General features: G+C 40.5%; 1 protein-coding gene across 1 annotated transcript in view; it reads right to left on the reverse strand.

The window, feature by feature from the left end:
* The window catches only part of XPO4 (exportin 4), a 249811-nt gene that overhangs the window by 62163 nt on the left and 167636 nt on the right, over positions 1-20012 (reverse strand). The window contains exons 8-11 of the mRNA XM_082245244.1: positions 14378-14535; positions 11586-11760; positions 6499-6675; positions 2719-2861 (exon numbers count right to left, since the gene is read on the reverse strand). Of these exons, the coding sequence (XP_082101370.1) occupies positions 2719-2861; positions 6499-6675; positions 11586-11760; positions 14378-14535 (653 nt within the window). The remainder of the gene's footprint in view (positions 1-2718; positions 2862-6498; positions 6676-11585; positions 11761-14377; positions 14536-20012) is intronic.

The following is a 20012-nucleotide window of genomic DNA, read 5'->3' on the forward strand; positions in this document are numbered from 1 at the left end:
GCAATTTCTGTAGACTTCAACAGGCTGTTTGCCAGTGTCCAATTCTTGTGTCAATGGACAAAAAAAGACACTTTTTTTTTAATATCTGAATACAGTAACAGGTTAGAACCTGTTGGGTTTGTATTGCGGTCTTTCAATTCCATATCTTAAGAGTACAGTACAAGAATTATGGGTGCTGCTACCTTCATGTAACTGGACATTGGCAAAAGCTTTGTAAGGAACAGCACCCGTGTCCTGCCGACTAAGGCACCAGTATTTAGCAAACAGTAAGAAAATCACAGAAGGAAAGGGGAGGGACCTGGGTCATGTACTGTACACCAAGACATGGAATTTACAGGTAAACCACAATTTCTGTTACTTTAAATCCTAATGTACTGAAGTACACAGGAGTTAAATCTTAGACCATGGGACATCTCTAAGCAATAATCAAGGTGTGGGCAATAAAACAGCTAGCCGGATTGAAGAGGAGGAAGGAATCCCATAAAGGGTTCACCCTGTGAGAAACAGAAGAGGGGTCAGCTGGAATCATGGCAGCCAAAGATAACCATCCTGACCCTGCCCATAAGCCGAATTGTAAGTGTTTGACATGCCTTCAAGGCATAAGGAGGGAGAATGACATTTCCAAAGGAGGCAATAGGAATAGCCCCAGAGAAGCAAGGACTGGCTTCCAGGATATTTTGTCCCCATATAGCATAAGAAAGGGGGAAGTCAATAAGAAGAACACAGTGGGAGCCAAGGCCGAACTAATGTTCTAAGGTTAATTAGAGAAAAGAAGGTTCTGTTCTTACAGAGGCCCTTTTAATGGGGTAACCCCTTTGAGCTCAAAGGCAGGGCTCTGTGTGGGCAAAAGAAGCTAAGCAGCACCAGATGGACACAGAAATTTGCAACAGCAAAGAAAAGCCTTGCAAAAAAGTACACAAGTGTGCAAAAGCCAAAGTGTGAGGAAGAGGATATAGAAGGCCAAAGCAAGACCTCTCGAGTACCATGGGCTAGGTGGTTTGTGATTCCAAATAGAAGCAGTTGCAGGATGAGGATGGGTGAAAACTTCCTCAGGGAGTAGAGCAGACAGCAATGGAGATTCTTTGTGTACCTCTCCAAAAGGACAGAGTGAAATAAAAGGCTAGGACATCTCTCTCTAATGTTCTATAGGGGTGGGGAGAAAGCTTTAATGAGAAGAAGGCTTTTTTTAAACAAATCCAATGGGCTAAGAGCTTGAGAGTCTGCAACCAGGTGAAGGACTTGCAATAGATGTAAACGCCGCGAAGGAGCGAACAGATTTTATCCATACTGTAGGGGGCATTTAATAGGGAAGCGTGACAGAAGCGTGGGGTAAGAAGTCCCTTCCCTCAGTGGCCTTCTCAATGTAATCCTCAAGGGGAATTCCTACTAGGGGCTCATCTTCAAAGGGCATGCGGAAAGGCACCTTTCATGAGGAAGGTCCCTGGACCAAGCTTTAAATCATAAGATTCTACGCATATGCCCAGAAATTAAGGACATTCCAAAAATTTGACTGATCACATTCTCCATGGTGTCTACACAAAAAAGCAATGCCGAGGGCAAGAATTATAACCTTGCAGGAAGATTAGGATCTATGTTCAAAAAATGTTCACTAAAAACTTTAGTTCAGTTTGCTATTGTCTGGACAACTGACAAGGTGTCAATAGCCTGTTGCAAGGCAAAAGTCTCCAAATGCCTATCAATTGAATTAAAATAGGGAATGGCCCCCAATAGAAAGGGTAGATTGATTACCTAGGGAAGAAATCCACAGCCCACAGTGGGAAGTCTATTTCTTCCTAAAAGCCTCTTCCATAATGTAGCAACTTCCTAAACGCCTCTTCCATAAGGCACCAAAATGATCAGTAGAGAATAACCTCTCTGAGTTGGGTCAATCATGATAAAAAGGTTCAATCCGCTTGGTCAATAATTAGAAAATGCTTTCTAGGAATAGCCTTTTCATGCTTGGAAGAACGTGTGGGGGATTGAGTATCTATCCAAAGACTAGAACTTACTGCTCTAACCAATGAGTCCACAGTAGCCAGCATGAAGAGAGTAGATGAAGCAGTAACTACACACAATTCTGGCAGTAAAAAAAATCTTCCACTGCCTCCACGAAAAACTTAGCATCCTCCTTGGCTTTTGGAAATGGAAGTGCACAAGATAGCCAGGGGGTCAACAACTTAAGATTTAAGATAGCCAGGGGGTCAAAAAGCATTAATGGGTGTTCACACCCATCTATTCCAGAAGTGAAGATAGCCTTTGTAAGAGATTTCTGCTTTAGTCAGATAGGCTGCATGTAGCACAGCTGTGAAGGCTGATTTAGCAGTATCAGTGATAGAACTTGATCCAAAATACGGGAACCGCTATCAACCTATCAAAAACATTTAGTGCAGCCACATCATCTAAGCACTGGTAAGGTACAACATTTTCCTTTTTTGGGTTTAGCAACACTTTCAAAAAGGTATACTGTATATTACAAATCTAAAGTTGCATACTCAATGAAATACCCTAAGATGCGGTTTAAGAGCTTATACGCACAAGGTCTTAATTGCTCACAGTCAGGTTCTTACATGCAGGATACACTGGGCTCAGTTAAGATATGATGCAGGTCTTGTTTTTTCTAGGACAATTGCTATTCTCAGCGGTTAACGGTTATTGCTAAAAATAATAATTTTGTTTGCGAAATTAGCCTAAATAGTGTTCCAGAGGCAGTAGTCGTACCTTGTCAGCAGAGGTATGCAGTGGTCTGCTGCTATCCTTCCCAACATGCCCACGCTGGCAAGCTGATCGGAGAACAAGTCACGATCATCTTCTTGAATTTCATTGATTTCTTCCTCCTCTCGGGAGGCAACACCATTAGCAGTCTGAGAGGGGCAACACAGAGTAAAAGAGAACATGGGGAAAAGAAGCTTAAAGGTCTACACATTTTCCAGAAGCAAAAAACGTTTTTAAACAAAAAAAAAAAACATTTAAAAATCCCAGTACCGCCCAGTGTGGCCAATGTAGAGTTTTAGCATGTTCATGTTATTTTTTTTTTTTTTTTTTAATTCTTTTATAGTATATGGACATGGTGCAGCAACAGGTGCAATACACCTCTTCCTCGACTACACATGGAAGTTGGGGAGTGGGTGTACAGACAGCACTTCAGTAGGGAGATCTTACCAATGGTTAAACAGCCCACCTACAGTCACTAGTAACATATACAAACTAAAGATGCATTTAGGTTAAACAATAGTTGTGGTCTATCCACTAAGAAGCAATTGTGACTGATGGGTGTATAAAAGTACATAAAGGATTACTAATTGTAAATATAGGTCTGTCTCCATAAACACTTAGTGCAATTTCAGCTAAGCCTCCGTTCACACTAAGGCGACCTGGTCGCCTCACAGGTCGCCTTCCATAGGGAAGCTGCGGACCCGTTCTAATAGGAGCGACACAAGTCGCTCCGACTTAGAAAAAGGGTCCAGAGCTTCTTTGGGGCGACCGCCATAGACTTCAATGTTATGAAGTCAATGGCGGCCGCTCCGAGGTCGCCACCCGAAGTCGGATCGCCCCTATGTGAACGGGGCCTAAAGCTTTTTGTTTTCTTTAAAGTTTTCAATAAAGTAAGAACCTGCGTCTGTTGCCATTTACATCTCTCCACCAGCAGATATCCCTATACTTCTTCAGGAAATGGAAATCTCCCAAAATGCGGATTAACACCTTATCTGATAGCGGTCATCAAAACAAACGTTCTCATTGGAAAATATCTCCATCACTCCATTGAAAGCTGTATTTTGGATTCTCTCATTTTCTCTTTGGATGGCAGTGATCTCCAGGACAAATTATAAAGGTTAAATCTCCCCTATGAGGAACACAGGGAGCAGTGAAAGTGGGACAGATATTTTAACCCTTTCTACTCTATCTAAAGGTTAACTGTTATCTTGTCTGGAGTCAAACTTTGCATTGAATTTTTATTTTAACTCCCTTTATACAGGGCAACAATGGATGTCAATTGCAAGTAGTAATTCATCAATTTGCAGGGAGCCTGATGCACACTTCTTAATTAAAGTGTGTAAGGCGTATTAAGCGAGTGCAGTGGCAGCAAATCTTCCACACACTCCAACGCTTCTTTGCACACAGTTCTTAGATTCCGGTCTCTCCTTAATCTAAACCAGCAAACACATCTCTTTTGGGGACTTCAAAGCTGCAGCTGCCAACCGCAAAGAGCTTCACATCTATTCGTAAGCCCTGACTACCGCTTTGAAACCCAGTCGAGCTGCGGAATGTCAGCTGTGCTTTAATTTGTTACTTTGAGCTAAATAACTTATTTGATAGAGATGAGCTCCCCCTTCATATACCCAACACGTGCTGCTCTAGCTGCATTAGCATAATGCCCTCCGCATCTTATGTATATGAATTAACAAATTTGTAAGTCTTTGATGGGAGCCTGCAGTATGCCAGGGATTGTCGGACTTACTTCTAGATTTAGAATGAATTATGTGTCACTCAATGGCTACAGACTGGCTGTGATATACAGTTGCAGTGTTTCATCTTGATACCCCGAATATCAAAGTGCAATTACAATTCTGTGAAAATTGCCACCCTTGCTGTAACACCAGATAGGACTGTCTATGTCTGGCCCTGTCCTAGGGTGACAAACCCACAGCAAGCTCATCAAGCTGTGTGCAGACAGAAACAGCAACCAGGATGGTAGATCACATAAAACAAAACTGTAGCTAAGGAAACACCATCTACTACTAAAACAGGGACGACCCATGGCAGATACATAGTAAACACTTCCTAATATGTAAAAAATACCACTCCAAACTAAATGCTAAATCACAGTAACAAATGAGATTTATTTAATCATTTAGAGCCCATAGTTAAATTCAATTACTACAATCTCAAAAGTTTTAATGTTAATGTAATTTCAAAGGTGGTTTCCTTTTAAAACTTTCAGTAAACGAATACCTGGTGATCTTTCTATTCAAACACTTGTTAAGGCACTTCCTATTGTGGTGTGATAACTGTCCCCCAACTGTGCTCCTGCATTGTCACCCTTTCGAATTACGATAGTTGTGGCCATGTCGAAACACACTGTACAGGCATGGTTCACCATTGTCACCATAAAGAAGCTGTTCCAAAGTTATGATGTACAGGCAACACTGGAGGGAGGCTAGAGGACATCAGCAGGGTGGGGAAAGCTTTGGGGATTTGTTCAGCGTAATGCTACCTGCCATTGGTGACCTAACAGAAAGAAGCTCTGGGCGTCTTAGGCCAACTTTTGCTTAGCAGAAGTCGGGCAGCTCTCAGCATATAGACTACGTCACACAACAATCCTAAAGCTGGTGGCAATTCAGCAGCTACAGGATGGTTATAGAGTGCAGTGCAGATCTGCTCATACAGCATCGCTCCCTCACTGGTCTAAATTCTCCAAAATCTCACTTGCCAAAAGTAACAGCCAGCGAGGGAGTAATGCCTAGGAATAGAAAATATCTTCTTTCTGTGCAGCCATTCTTGCTATCAGAGCAACCAATGCTATAGACCTTCCCATTCACTACTTTGGTATAAAATGGGACACTGCTTTAGCAGAGGATAGGACCTCAGACTGTGAATACAACCGAATCAATTGCCTCTCGGCTTTTTCTCCCCCTCCACTGACAGCCACTGAAGGCTCATTTAGTTTTGAGCAATTTCAGTTATCAGGCAGATTATGGGAAGCTAAGTAGAATTATATAGTGTTTTTTTCTTAAATGAGTAGGAGGGGTTTAAAATGGTTAGCTCTTTTTTTTTTGCCACCTGTGTCCTGTTGGGGAGCTCATCCTTCATTTACTATCCCAGAGGCAAAACTGGAATTGAAGGGCAATCTTTTCTAGAGCTGGCCATACATGGGTTGCATCTCCGAATAAATTTTCTTTTGAAAATCGTAATTATGTTTTTTAGTTCGCATTTCGCACCATTAGTGGGCCGCAGCAACGGCCAATTTTCGTGTGGCCATTGAATTTGAGTGATCAGGCCATATTGGAAATTTTGAAAAATGAAAAAGAAATGCCCATGAGCTGTGACCTGGAAAGAAGAGAATATTACCGGTCAATAAATTTCTTTTCTGCAGCAACACAAGGTGAAATTGAAGGTTTGGTTGGTTGAATATCAAAATCAATGGTAGCACCATCAGATTACAAAATACACAAAACGTTAGACTTTTGATCGACAAATCGTTTAGCATTCAACCCATGTAAGGCCTGCATTAGTTAGGGGATTTTCCTCTTAGACACTTGAACAGGTGCTTTTGTTGCAAGATTTTCCCTCAACTCAGGTTTTGGCGACAAAAAAAAAAAAATTTGCCTTTACATACACTAAAAGAACACAGTATTTTCTCACAACATATTTGGATTAAACAGAAGGTGCTAATCAGTGAGAAGGACTTTAGTAAGGCTAAGATTACGTTTGAAAACCTTCCTTGGAGCACCACAGAACCTTTTCATACAGCAAAGCATGTGATGATTTGATCACACTTACCAAGTTCCGTGTGCCATCAGGAGCTGCTAGATGGCACTGGATGTAAGAGTTAAACACCTGGACGGCGTGCTGTGTAAAAAAGCCTTTATGGAAATGTTTATCATCTTGCACCAATGTGAGCCAAGATTCAAGCAACTTATCATAAGCTTCCATGTACACCATATCATCTTTGTCGAGCTGAAATCAAGGGATCAGGCATCAAATAAAATGTCAGTCTTAGATAAGCTTTATTACAATCAAAGTCCAACATGCAACTTTATGGTTTCTCTACAGTGTCACCCAAAGGTGGAGTAACATGGACATACCAATACATTTTATTACATCTACAAGTACAAGTCTACAAGCTTGTGGCGAAATCAAACAATTTGCTTTGTTGTATTTCCATATTGCAGCTGACTGCTGTTGCCATTCATAAAAACGACCCCTTCTCGCCAGTGTCCACTATGTACTGCAGTACATAAGGACATTATATAAAAAAAAAAAGGGGGACTGTAGCAGAAGAACTAGGACTTGTTGCAATAAGAGAAGCGAGACACCATGGCTAATCAGCCAGATCAGATGATAATCATGTCATGTCTATTGGTTACAGGACAAGTGTCTGATCTGTTCCCTCACTACATCAAACCCTTTCAAATTAAAAAGGACTGTACAGAAAAAACTTATAAAAATACAGTCTAAGCTTCAGCAACCTCACAGATTGCTGTGTGTATATAAACATATGGGTTTCGTTTCATCGCCTCTAAATCCTATGTGCTCGCCCTATAATCTTTACGGTCTAGACTCCTTAGTTCAAAGCTGCTGTGACTCGGTCAACAGATCATATAGCAGGACTGCTGAAGAGCCAGCAGCTGGACAGGACCGTCACGGCCGCAAACACTTAATAAAACAACCTGTTTTTATACCTCCTAGGCGCACTCTTTTTATAGACGTAGCATGTTATATGGCAACATAACTATCACCGAAAGTGGATTTTATCCTGGAGATGGGAATCGCAACGTATTCTTTTATAGAAATTTTACTTTAAAATAAAGTCAACCGAGAAGGGCTGAAAGGAGCAGTTATAGAAGTCTAGTCTTCTGCGGTAATTAAAAGGGATATCTACAGAACACAGAATTCTAATGTTCATTGTCAATCATAATTTACTATAATCTTGCAGGCACATCACGCCAAAACATAAAGGGATAGGGAGGGGACCTTGTACCAAATGACACCCTCAGCACAGGACAGGAATAGCAGCTCTATTCATTATAGCGATCAATCAAGGATGTCAAACATAAAATGGGAATAGGATGTTCTAGATGTGGTGTGTAGCCCATGTTAATAAAAGGGAAAAAGTACAGGACATTTTCAGAACACATTTTGCGTTCTCACATTATATCAATTTCCCATAGTCAGAGATGTGTATATTAACTACAATCACTTTGCCTCCCTTCTTAAGAAAAGATCAGTCACATAGGCAGTGCATTATTTTCAGTGGAACAGCTAACTCAAATATGGTATATACACACGCTTACACAAATTTATAGACAAAATTTCCCAAAATTTCTAAACCCAAAATGTAAAACATTGCAGCATACCAGTTCCTAGGTTTGGTGGCTGTTCTCTGCGTCTTAAACCCTGAACTCACAGGGCACTAAACACTGGTACCACTAGGTACATCATTCAGCCCTGTTCAGACGCAATCTGCCATAGACTTTGGCAGACTGTCTGCAGTGGGGCTGGATGTTGTCCCTGTCCCTCCAGGGCATGCTGAAACTTCGGGAGGGATGTACTGCAGCTAGACGGCCCCATATACAAGGAGTCTTAGGTTTTCTTTGCTCTCTCTTTCTTTACAATAAAATGAAAACTTGTTACTTCCCCCTTCATACTGCCCGAAGATCAACTTGCCAATCTTCAGCAGATTTGAGCCTGTCCTAGATTAGGCAGGTGGGTCATTTAATTCAGTGTTTTTCTCTTCTCTGTAAAGTTCAATGTTCGTTGTGCTTATGTACTTCCTATTCTTATAGGTTTGGGTTTAATTGCCTATAAAAACTTGATTGGGTATTGTATTTTGACTATTGTATCTGAATGTGCCACATATAGATGGCACTGAAACAACTGTTTGGACCACATCATCAACATTTAACCACTTGAGCCCCGGAGGGTTTTACCCCTCTTCATGACCAAAGAATTCAGCACTGCACTACTTTAACTGGCAACTGCACAGTCATGAAACACTGTACGCAAATAAAATGTACATTTTTTTTTCACACAAATAGAGCTTTGTTTTAGTGGTATCACCACTGGAGTTTTGTTTTTTGCGATCTAAACGAAAAAAAAAAAAATGTGTGAAAATTGTGGAAAAAAAAAAGCAAACTATAAATTCTACTTTTTGTTGTAAAACATTCAATACAATCCAATTTCTTCATAAATTTAGGCCAAAATGTATTCTGCTACATGTCTTTAGTTAAAAAGAATCCCAATAAGCGTATATTATTTGGCTTGTGTGAGTTATTGCTTCTACATAATATGGTAATATATATATATATATATATATATATATATATATATATATATATATATATATATATATATATATTTATTTGAAAAATTATCAATCCTAATGTACTGACGGGCCTATCACTTCTTAAGGCCCCAAAATGCCAGGACAAATACCCCCCAAATGACCCCTTTTTGGAAAGTACAGAGTCTGTTGCATTTCGTAAAAGGCATGGCAAGTTTTTTTGAGGTTTGAATTTTTTGACACAATTTTTTTGTAAAAAATGGAGATGAAATTTTTTTTTTTCCTCCATACTGTCACCAGTGCAGTACAGCGCGGTGATCAGGGATACTGACTGGTAACAGTAACAGTAAGTAAATAAAAAAAAAAAGTTAAATAATTTTTTATTCTTTTTAAACTTTTTCTTTTCTTACTATTTTTTTTAGGTTACTCTGTAATATGTTGCTGGTGGGTTGTCTGGATGTTAAGAGTTTCGGGGGATGTATTGTAAAAACAGGGCCTTTGAATCCCTGTGACCCATTTCTATTATATATGGGGCACACAGTGGCTTAGTGGTTAACACTTCTGCCTGGCAGCACTGGGCCGTTGGTTTATCCCAACCACTACACCTCCCAATCACTACACCACCTGCACGGAGATTGCATGTTCTTCATCTGCTTGCATGGGTTTTTTCCCACACTCCAAAAACATGCTGGTAGGTTATTTGGCTCCCGTCTAAATTGGCCCCCAATATGTGTATGAATGAGAGTTAGAGACTTTAAATGGTAAGCTCCTTGACAGTCATGACCACTCTGTACATAAGTTCCTGTTAAGGAAGAAGCCTTGACAATTTCCAATAATGTTAGGGCTTTAAAAGCAGTAATAGGCTTAAAGTAGAAGTCCACCGTAACTCTAAAATCCCTGCATCTATAGACCACGATGATCTAACACTAACCTATCTAGCCCTGTAAGGACGAAATCATTAAACATACCCTTTTTTAAGCCAATCCGACCCCACACAGAGCTGTCAGCCCTGGCTTCACTGTGGAGGTGGGTGCAGAGGACACATCGGACAACGGAAGCCCCATAGTAAGACTATGGGTGATGTCACTCCCCATTCATTTCACAGCCGTTGTCGGCTGTGCCTTCTTGCAGAGCTTTCGCCGCTGGAGAAAGGATCGGTTCGGCTTCAAAAAAAGTAAGTATACTGATTTATTCTTTACAGGGCTAGATAGGTTAGTGTTAGATCGATGAGGTCTATAAATGCAGGGATTTTAGTTTTAGGGTGGACTTATACTTTAAAGTGGCAGTAAAGTCTTTAGAGCAAAATTGAAAAAAAAAAAAAAAAATTGAAGTGAATGGTCCCCTTGTAGATTTAAGTTGAAGTGTACTAGTATGCACTGCATGCTAGTACATTATGATAGACTTGTCCACAAACGAAGCCCTCCAGCAGTGTGCTGTCAGGGTTCTTCCCAGTGCTTCCATCTTGACCCAGTCTTCCTTCTAATTTTTTTCATGTATGCGGGAGTCTCATCACTGCGGCACACACAGCGGGCTGTAAATGTGCTGCTCAGATCACATTACCCGCTGATAGGCAGGGGGGACATTTATGACAGAAGAGACCTCTATGATCTCTTCTGTTTAAAAAACCACTGATAGACAGTGTTTTTATAAGTATTGCCTTTACTACCACTTTAAACAATAGCCTTGGAACCCAAACCGCCTGCTATTATGACAGAGTCAAGTTTAAGATGATATTCTAATGCTGCAAGAAATCTGCAACAAGGACACAGACCACAACAAGGTTGTCAAGGGTTCTAGTCTTCTCCAACAGCTGTTGCAGATTTCCCTTTACTTCCTATCCAGTAAAAGCATTGTTGCCATGACAGTAAATGAAGGGAAATCTCTTGTCGTCCTCCTACATCCGTGTCCGTTAAGGTGCATTTTTTTTAAATAAAAAAAGGCTGCGCCATTTTCAGTTTAGACAGATCTCAGGCTACATTCACACCTGAGCGTAGCGTTTTCGCGTGTTTTTTTACCACAATTTTACTGCGATTTACAGGCGTTTTTTGTGCAGGCCTTTTTAGATTGAATGGAAAACGCCTGTAATCTGCCCAAAAAGAAGCTCATGTACTTTTTTGAGCGTTGGGAGTTTTGCTCACAGCGTCAAAACGCTCAGATGTGAACAGGGGCCATTGAAATGAATAGGATTTGTCTTGTTGGGCGTTTTGAGAGTTGATCCTAGAGCAGAAAAACTCCCCAAAAACGCCCCAAAACGCCTACATGTGAACGGAGCCTTAATGGGTGTAAATGGATGCCATCTGTTTAAATCCTTTCAGTTTATGTCTGTCATAAGGCAAAACATATTTTCTGTTTATACTATTGTCATCTAGAATTAGCTTCTTCAACAAACAGAAAAAACATGGATGTAAACTGAACGAAGCTGAAGATGGACGTGCAAACTGATGTTAACTTGAATCCGTATTCATCAGTTTTTTCTTAGCAAAAAACATGACTAAACAGATGACGTCCATGTGAAAAGACCCCAAGCAGTAAAAACATGACAACACAAATTCTCCTAGAAACAAATCACAGTGACACTACTTACTACTTCCTCCAGAGCAGCACTTCTTCCAAAGGAACATGTGAGGTGCGTGAGGCAGTTCACAAAAGAGGAGAAAAGGTCGTTCGGAATGGCGGTCAGAATATTTCGTGGAAACACCGTTATTAAATTGCTAATTATGCTGGAAATTCCAACTGCTTCGGAATCTTCAATTTCTACCCTGAACAGAAAAAAACAAACAAAATAAAGATAGCCATACATGCAAAATGATTAGCCCCCACAATTCCCTGCTGTCATCTGCCATGCACATTTATATTATGAGCTAGGGGAATGATCTCCCCAACATGGTCCACTGCTGTGTGATCAGCAGACACAATTACAATCTGCTTTTAAAACAGTCCTCTTGATGTGATAGACTGGTGTATGATTAGCTACTTTCTTATGTCCCATTAAAAGTATGTAATCAATGATTAACTTCCGCTTAACATTCTAAAAAAGGGTTTTGTTATATCCATTTGATAAATGCAAAGAAAAAACAAAAAAAAAAAAAAAAAAACCTGTTGACCCTATCAGATAACCTATGAGCTGGTAACATTCTGTTCTGCACTCTTATTGGAAATAATTTTTCCTGGTTATGTATGGTATGTATATTGGTTGTACTAGATGGCCTGTGTATTTTTTCAACCAGACTATGTAAATATGTAGACTAGAGAACCCCTTCCCTCATGTTCTAAAAAAAAGAAAGCGAGGGAGATGTTCTGTAGTCCCAAGAACAATGCTGCACCTCCATAGTTACTACAGTACACTGGCTGGTCACCCTAGCACAGAAAGTGTTACTGGCAGGATCACTGGGTACAATTAAAGTGGTTGTAATGTACATGTACCCAGTGAAGTGACTGGCCTTAGGTGATACACAGATTAAAAAAATCCTTCTACACAAGTTGTGGCTGCTTATCTGCAGTCTTCGCTTCTTTACATCTGTTCAAAGAGCAGAATTTATAAAGCTGCCCTAGCTGTCAGAAAAAAGGAGGTGGAGAGCTGAAATTACACTCTGCATAGCTCAGTGAGGAGTTCTGGGGGGCTGATTGGAAGGAAGACACACACACCCCCTTCACAAAGCACACAGGAACAGAGCTGAGGCTGTAAATCAGCTGGAGGTCCCTCCCGTGTCCCCTTCTTTTCTCTTGGTGTCAGGAAAACTTGTCAGAAGTGATTCATGCAGATAGCAGAGGAACAAAGCAGCAGACAGAAAGGACATTTAGTGCTCTTTAGACAAGTACACACTATAGAGGGATATGCTTTGTCCATATTTCATGTCTGAGGTTTACAAAAGCTTTAAAGGAAAAGGCCTAAAAATAAATAAATAAAAAAGGAAAAAAATGCAGCCACCACATCTAAGGAATGGTAAGCAGTAATACATTAAATTTGTACTTTTGGGTTTAGATACACTTTAAAACACAATGAACTTACAAAACAGCTCTCCAATACACAAACAATCTCAACATTAAAGGCCGATAGCACTATAAGTACACATAGCAAAGGGAACCACTGCTCTAAGTAAACAGCTACATTACGCTGAGAGGAGACCGCTAACACACAGTTCAATAATGGATCAAAATGTTACCAGCTGTACAAAGAAAAGGTCTCTTCTTAGGTTTAGAATGCAATCCAAATTAAAGCAGTATTTTAAAGCGCTCTTTCTCAAGCGCTCCAGCAAAATGCATCAATGTACATGAATGAGACAACCATTTATCACTGGCAGGGGTGCCTACAATGATCAGCTTTTATTTATGAAAAGTCTTTATCCCAAAAGGGAACGCATTGTTTGCTGTAACGGATTATAAATTGTTAGGCTGACCATACATTAAAAATATAAAAATTTGCTTATGCAATTTTCCTTTAGATTTCCCAAAACCAAATAATAGGAGGTCAAACCATTCAATTTGTATGCATTGGGCAGGTCCTTGCACTAGGGTAAATTGAAAAGGAAAGAGAAGAAGAAAAATGTTAATGTATAGCCAACATTTGCTGGAGTTTGCCTTCAATTTCTAAGTGTATCCAAATCTGCTAGTACATCTAACACTCGCTTCCGCACAGACTGAAAATGCTGCTGTCTCATGTGCTCATTCCTCCAGAGGTATGTCTCACTAATACAGGTGGTGTGTTACCAGTCAAATCACCAGGTAAAAAGAAAAAAAGCCAAGGAGAAGAAAAAACAAATGCAGCCACCACATCTAATTATTGGTAAACTGCAAAAGAATACATTTATGGTTTGGGGTCTAATACCGCTTTAAATCAGCACTAAAAATTAGTGAATTCTGTGTTTATTCCGGATCATTAACCCTTGTACAAAATTGGAATTAGGGATTTCCCTTTAAAGGCTGAAATCCAAAAGCTTACAAGGATAAATTCATGGCTGAGTGTTGCGCCATTTTGGGTTTCCAGACACGGACAGTCTACTATAGAGTAGCGTTAATATATCATCTGATGTATATGTCCATACTCCCTAACACGCAGCTCACAGCTAACACCCCTGTGAAGCCAGCCCTCTATACCGGTGTTACATCCATAGTTCAGAAAGTATCAATGAATATTGGCATCTGCATTGATCAGAGTGCCAATGACTATGGCGAACACATCTACATACATAACAGAGCACTCGATGATCAAAGGAACTATGACAGGAGAAAAAAGGGTTGTTAGGAGTCTTCATAGGCATGTTAATGTGTTACACATATACAAAAGTGTTATCTATGCAGGTAAAACATCTCACAACAAAGGAAGAAAACCATGGAAAGGGGGGGGGGGGGGGATACTCCACAACAATCCATACATACCCGTTAATTGTATTCAGCAAGCCTTCAATGAAATGTGCCAAGTAGTCTACTTGTGACCTCTCATCAGGAAAGATGGGACCATGGAGGGACGCCAGCTGCGCCAAGCACTGTAAGGAGTCCTGGGCCATATCTGAATCCTCTCTGATCTTCCGGTGAACCTGTAGTGAGCACAGCAGGGTCACCAGCTGTAGTAAAGACTACACATATACCCCTGACAAAAAAAGACGACTTCTAAAGGTTTTGTTATCCAGTCTGGATGAGTAGGCCTCTAATCCACACGAGGTTCGGCAGCAGCCCACTTTTCCGGCAGTCTCGGGCTCATCATTTAAAATAGCTAAAATGTTCCTGGGTGATACCTTCATCTTGAAGGCCGAGCTAAAACAGATGCCAGCCCGCCACTCACTGCTCCGTCTAAAAACAGCAGTCATGACAGTTATCTGGATTATGCCAGCTATGCCTAGGCTCCTGCGTCTGGCTATACTTAGATGACAGTTTCAAATCAAGTGTATATGGATGCAGCTTTGATGGAGGTAAACACCACAGGGAGTTAATCAGGGTCTGTGCTGCAGCCGTGCCTTTCAACCGCACCGCACTTCATCATTCATTCACAGCACTTTATATGAAAGGCAATAAGTCAATTTGCTGCCAGAATGTTGCCTATTACAGTCAAGCAGCACTCACCCATGCCTGCTGCTAGGAACTGCTTCACATTTGGCCCGCAGACACAATGGAAGCACAGTGCCCCCAAGTGGGAGCAATATAAAAAGTTACAAACGTAAAAGCATTACAATAAAGCAATCAGACCAAAACAAATGGAAAAATTTTGGGTGTGCATTGACTCAAAAATATTGCATATAAATTTTACCAGGAACCAAAAACATGAGTAAGGATCCTTTCCCATAAGCTGGATTCGTTTGTCCAAAGACATACCTTGTGGTTCAATTTGGATCTGTGTAATAACCTGACAGACGGATGTAAACCGATGTACGTCTGTTTACATACGCTTACATCTGAGTCTGTATGACCGCAGATAAAAAAAAAAAAAAAAAAACTGAGATGGTTTGGGTCCTTTTCCATTTTTGGAGACAAAAAACAGTTATCAGTATTTGGGAAAAACTTTTGTGCGACTTTTGTCCACCTTAACCATTTTAACAACTAAAAAAAAAATTGTGTGTAGCTGTGAACTAATTTATTTTGATGAAAAATGAACTAAACATAGATGTACAAAACTGATGTAAAATTGATGTAAAGGGATTCAGTTTTCATGTTTTTTTTTTTTTTTTAACCAAGTGTCATGTCAGAACTAATGACACTTCTGTAAAGCCCCATACACACACGCAGATCGTCGTCATACAAGTGTTCGTCTTTTCTCCCCGGGATGTCGGTGTCTGTTGAAAAGTGCAAAGACAGCACAAGGACAGCACAAGAATTTTGTCTGCAGACTTCAGCTGACTGCAGAAGTGATGTCATGTAATGGTTAACTTTCCCTGTGTTTTTTATTTTCTGAGCATGCCCAGTCTTGCAAATCTGCGGTCTGTCGGCTGATTTCTGTACTGACAGGCAAACAATTGTCCGTTCTGGTGTCTGCAGACAAAAATTTTCATGTTTGCAAGAAAGACTCTTGTCCGCGGATTGTGTGCAGACAGCTGTCGGAGGCACCATACTAACACGCATACAATCGGCAGATCTTTCGTCCGCAGACGTTTGTATGAAGACGATCTGCGTGTGTGTACGGGGCTTAATAAGGAATTCTGTGTTTCAGAACATTTATAACTGCTGAGACAGTGAGGGGGATTTACTAAGACTGGAGCAGACAGAATCTGGAGTGGTTGTACATGACAACCAATTGTTTTAATTTTCAAAGCTTTACTGAACAAGGTGAAGATAGAAGCTGATTGGTTTGTCATAAACAGCTGTGCTCTGATAAATTCCCACACCAGTGTACATTCTAATGTAAAAATCGGTCCAGCATTTAAAATGGCCCCAACTGCTGTCACGTAACTAATGCTGCATTTACTGTTTTAAAAAACAAAATCTGTCAGCACCCTCTCTTCTGTATATTCCCTCCCTAACCTGGGGAAGATTATTACCCCATTTTCCTATCCAAACAGGAAGAGAATCCCAACCTTTTACTGTCTTCGCAACAAAGACATAGGGATACTCCACCTAGCTCAAAAATCCTCTACCTGCACACGCATTCAGGAAACAAGTTTCAAGATCCTCGAGATGGTAAAAAAAACCCTCCAAACAATTTCACAACTCCACAGACTTGTGCTGGCAGTGCAAAGAGGCCATGGGCATGATCCTGCATGTTTTCTGGTCATGCCCGCTACTTCTCTCCCGTTTGGACAAAGCCAAGATCGATAACACAACAATTTACAGACTTTAGGATCCCCGACTGCCCAGCATTTTTTTCTCCTATATCACTCCTCTATCCCTTTCAAGACACAAAAAAAAATTCTGTACCCCGCCACCTTTTAACAGCAGCCAAAGCATGTATCTTATTGAAATGAAAACACCCCAACACCCCCCCCCCCTCCCCTGTCCGTTGCAATGTGGCTTTGTAAAGTTGAAGATGCAAGTCACATGGAAGCCCTAATCCTTTCAGCCAACAACAAACATGACACTTCCAACAAGAGAGGAAGACCCAACTAGCTGAGGACCCGTTTCCTCTTCCCCTCCCCCTGTACCTTTATCTCTACAAAAACTAAAAATAGATCACTGAGGTTTCCATTGTGAGACAGTTTATGACATAGATCTAGAAGAGGAATAATGTTCTTCATTTTCTACAAATATGTTGTTTGCTTTCCGTTACTATTACTTTGATTTTTGTACCTCTATGGGAAATCTAGATCTCACACACAGGGAATGTTTTATATACAGTATGTATGCCTGGCAGACATCTGAAAATCAAAATTAGAAGTTCAGAACAGGCATATTCACAAGAGACCTGCTATGACCCATCATATCCAGATAGAAACTCTTCTGTTTTCCCCCAAGGATCTTAGTTTCACTGTGACTTCTCCGTTTATGCAACCAAGTTTTAACCATGGTCATCACCTCTCCTCTGGTTAGATGATTGGTGAATAGTTGGGGGTTAAGACCAAGACATTTTTCTGGTTTACAAACCTAACAGCAGACACCTACAGGTATCCAAAAGGCAGGACTTTTTCTTTTAAAGGCTTAAGGGCCATTGCACACCTACCGGTTTCAACACATGTTAACGTGACCCTGTCACTTCAGGGTCAAAAAAGTAGGAGGGAGGAACCGCGGTGTGCAATTAGGGAAACCTGTAGTTGACTCATCCGGCCAGTTAAATACACCAAGGGAGCAGCATTGAGGTAATGTTTTTACTACACAGGTTAATGGACAGGCAAGTGTACAGCCTCTGCTTTCTGCAAGTATAGATATTTCTTAGTTTGACCCTATAGTGACAGCTTCACTTTAAAGCAAGTGTCCAGGTTAGTCACAGTTTTTAATGGTGCTAGTTCACATCTGTGTGGTGCATTGGACAAAATAAAGTGTCTTTTTGATGTGTTCATGCGTGTTGAAAGGCCAATAGCTGGATGGACATTGTTTTTAATGATGCTAAATCACATCTGTGTGGTGCGTCGATTGAAATAGTTATGCTTGCTTTTTGATGTGTTCATATGCGTTAAAAAGGTCACATTGAAACGGAAGCGCATGTCAACATACCTGCTCAATGCAATATAAAAAGCAGGATAATGCATACCGAACAGCCTTATGTATCCAGATATCGGTAAGAAGATGTTTCTCACAGCCACAAAACCTGCCTTAATTGGGCATTAATCAAGTAGAGAGAGAAAACTATACATTAGAGCTCCCAGGAATCATTTCATGTGAAGCTCTCTCTGGAATCTGGCTGCAGCACATTCCAGAGAACTCAAATTAAAGAACACAGGTCATAAAAGAAATACACAAACTGCAATTGCTGGCCTACTGCAGCAAAATATGTATGCAGCAAATAGAGAGTGTGAAAGTAACTCCTGATCCTTGTCCTGGGTTAGTGAGTTAATAAAAATGGAAGTACAGCCTAATACCTTAAATTCTCTCCTGCAATCATTAATGTAAGCGGAGTTCAGCCTTATTTGTCCAAATAAAAAGAAATCCCAGTTTTTCTACCTGTATTTTGCAGTTTTTAGTGCTGTCACATGACTTCAATCCCAAGTGGGTGTGGTTACTAAAAGCTAGTGACATCACTTCCAGGGAGGGGCACTGTTCCTGTGTAGCCAGTGGGCGTATAAAGAATGGGAGGAGCTGATCATAGGTTCCCGCCCAGTGTTCTCTCATCAGTAAGGATTAGGGATGATCGAACGGTTCGGGTCGACCATCGGTTCGACCCGAACATTGGCTGTTCGAGGTTCGGCCGAATTCCGAACTTTTTGCTGAAAAAGTTCGGAATTCGGAAACCAGAACCGACCAAAATGCAATGGGACAGGAAATGGGCTTTAAAAGCCCGTGATTGGACCAGAACCATCAGTAAAAGCCAATTGAGGGGGCAGGAGAATGCTAGGAATGTGATTGGAGTGACTAGGGGGTCCAGAGGCCAATCATTAGTGAATACGCCCCCCAGTATATAAGATAGCCCCCGCCAAATTCCTAGCATTGTAAAACAGGGACGTGGAAGACAGTGGAAGCAGTTCTGTTACTTCTGCTTCAAAGTGTCATTTAGCAATTACTAGTGTGAGGAATGGGATATCTAATGTAGTTAGGGTACGATTTTCCACTATAGTTAGATTTAATTATCTAGTTTCTGTAGGGAAAGTGTTAAGTGTAAGGGGACCATAGTGTAGTGTAGGGTTAACTGACTCTGACTGCTATGGCAGGGTGACAAAACCCTTCCATGTCAGGGTGACCGCTATAGAGAAAAGATTGTTTCTCTTAGAACACTTATAGAACAGGGATATGGCTTCGCCCCTGTCACCCTGCTTTTTGCTGCAGGCGTTTATAGGGCTTTTTTGAGGACATGTTTGGAGTCAGGCATGACATCTGAACTTCTGTGTAGGGGTATATATATATATATATATATATATATATATATATATATATATACACACACACACACACACACGTATGTATATATATATATATATATATATATATATATATATATATATATATATATATATATATATATATATACACACATACATATATATATACATACATACACATATATATAGGTGTGAAAGTAGCAGAAACCTATGCTTGCGCTAATGAAATAATTAACACCCATATGGCTTCTCTGCTATAACACCTATATGTGTGTATGTGTATAAATACATATAAGTGTGTGTGTATATATACCCCTATACAGAAGTTCAGATGTTTTGCCTGCCTCCAAAGACCCCAAAAAAATGCCCAAAAAAAACGCCTGCTGCAAAAACACACCTGGGCGCTTTTGTAGCTGGCGTTTTTTTGGGCGTCTTTGGAGGCAGGCATAACATCAGAACTTCTGTGTAGGGGTGTATATATATATATATATATATATATATATATATATATATATACACACACATACACATATATAGGTGTGAAAATAGCAGAAACCTATGCTTGCGCTAATGAAATAATTAAACACCCATATGGCTTCTCTGCTATAACACCTATATGT

This window comes from Pelophylax lessonae (genome assembly GCF_965119305.1).
Source record: "Pelophylax lessonae genome assembly, chromosome: 2".
Taxonomy (NCBI): domain Eukaryota; kingdom Metazoa; phylum Chordata; class Amphibia; order Anura; family Ranidae; genus Pelophylax; species Pelophylax lessonae.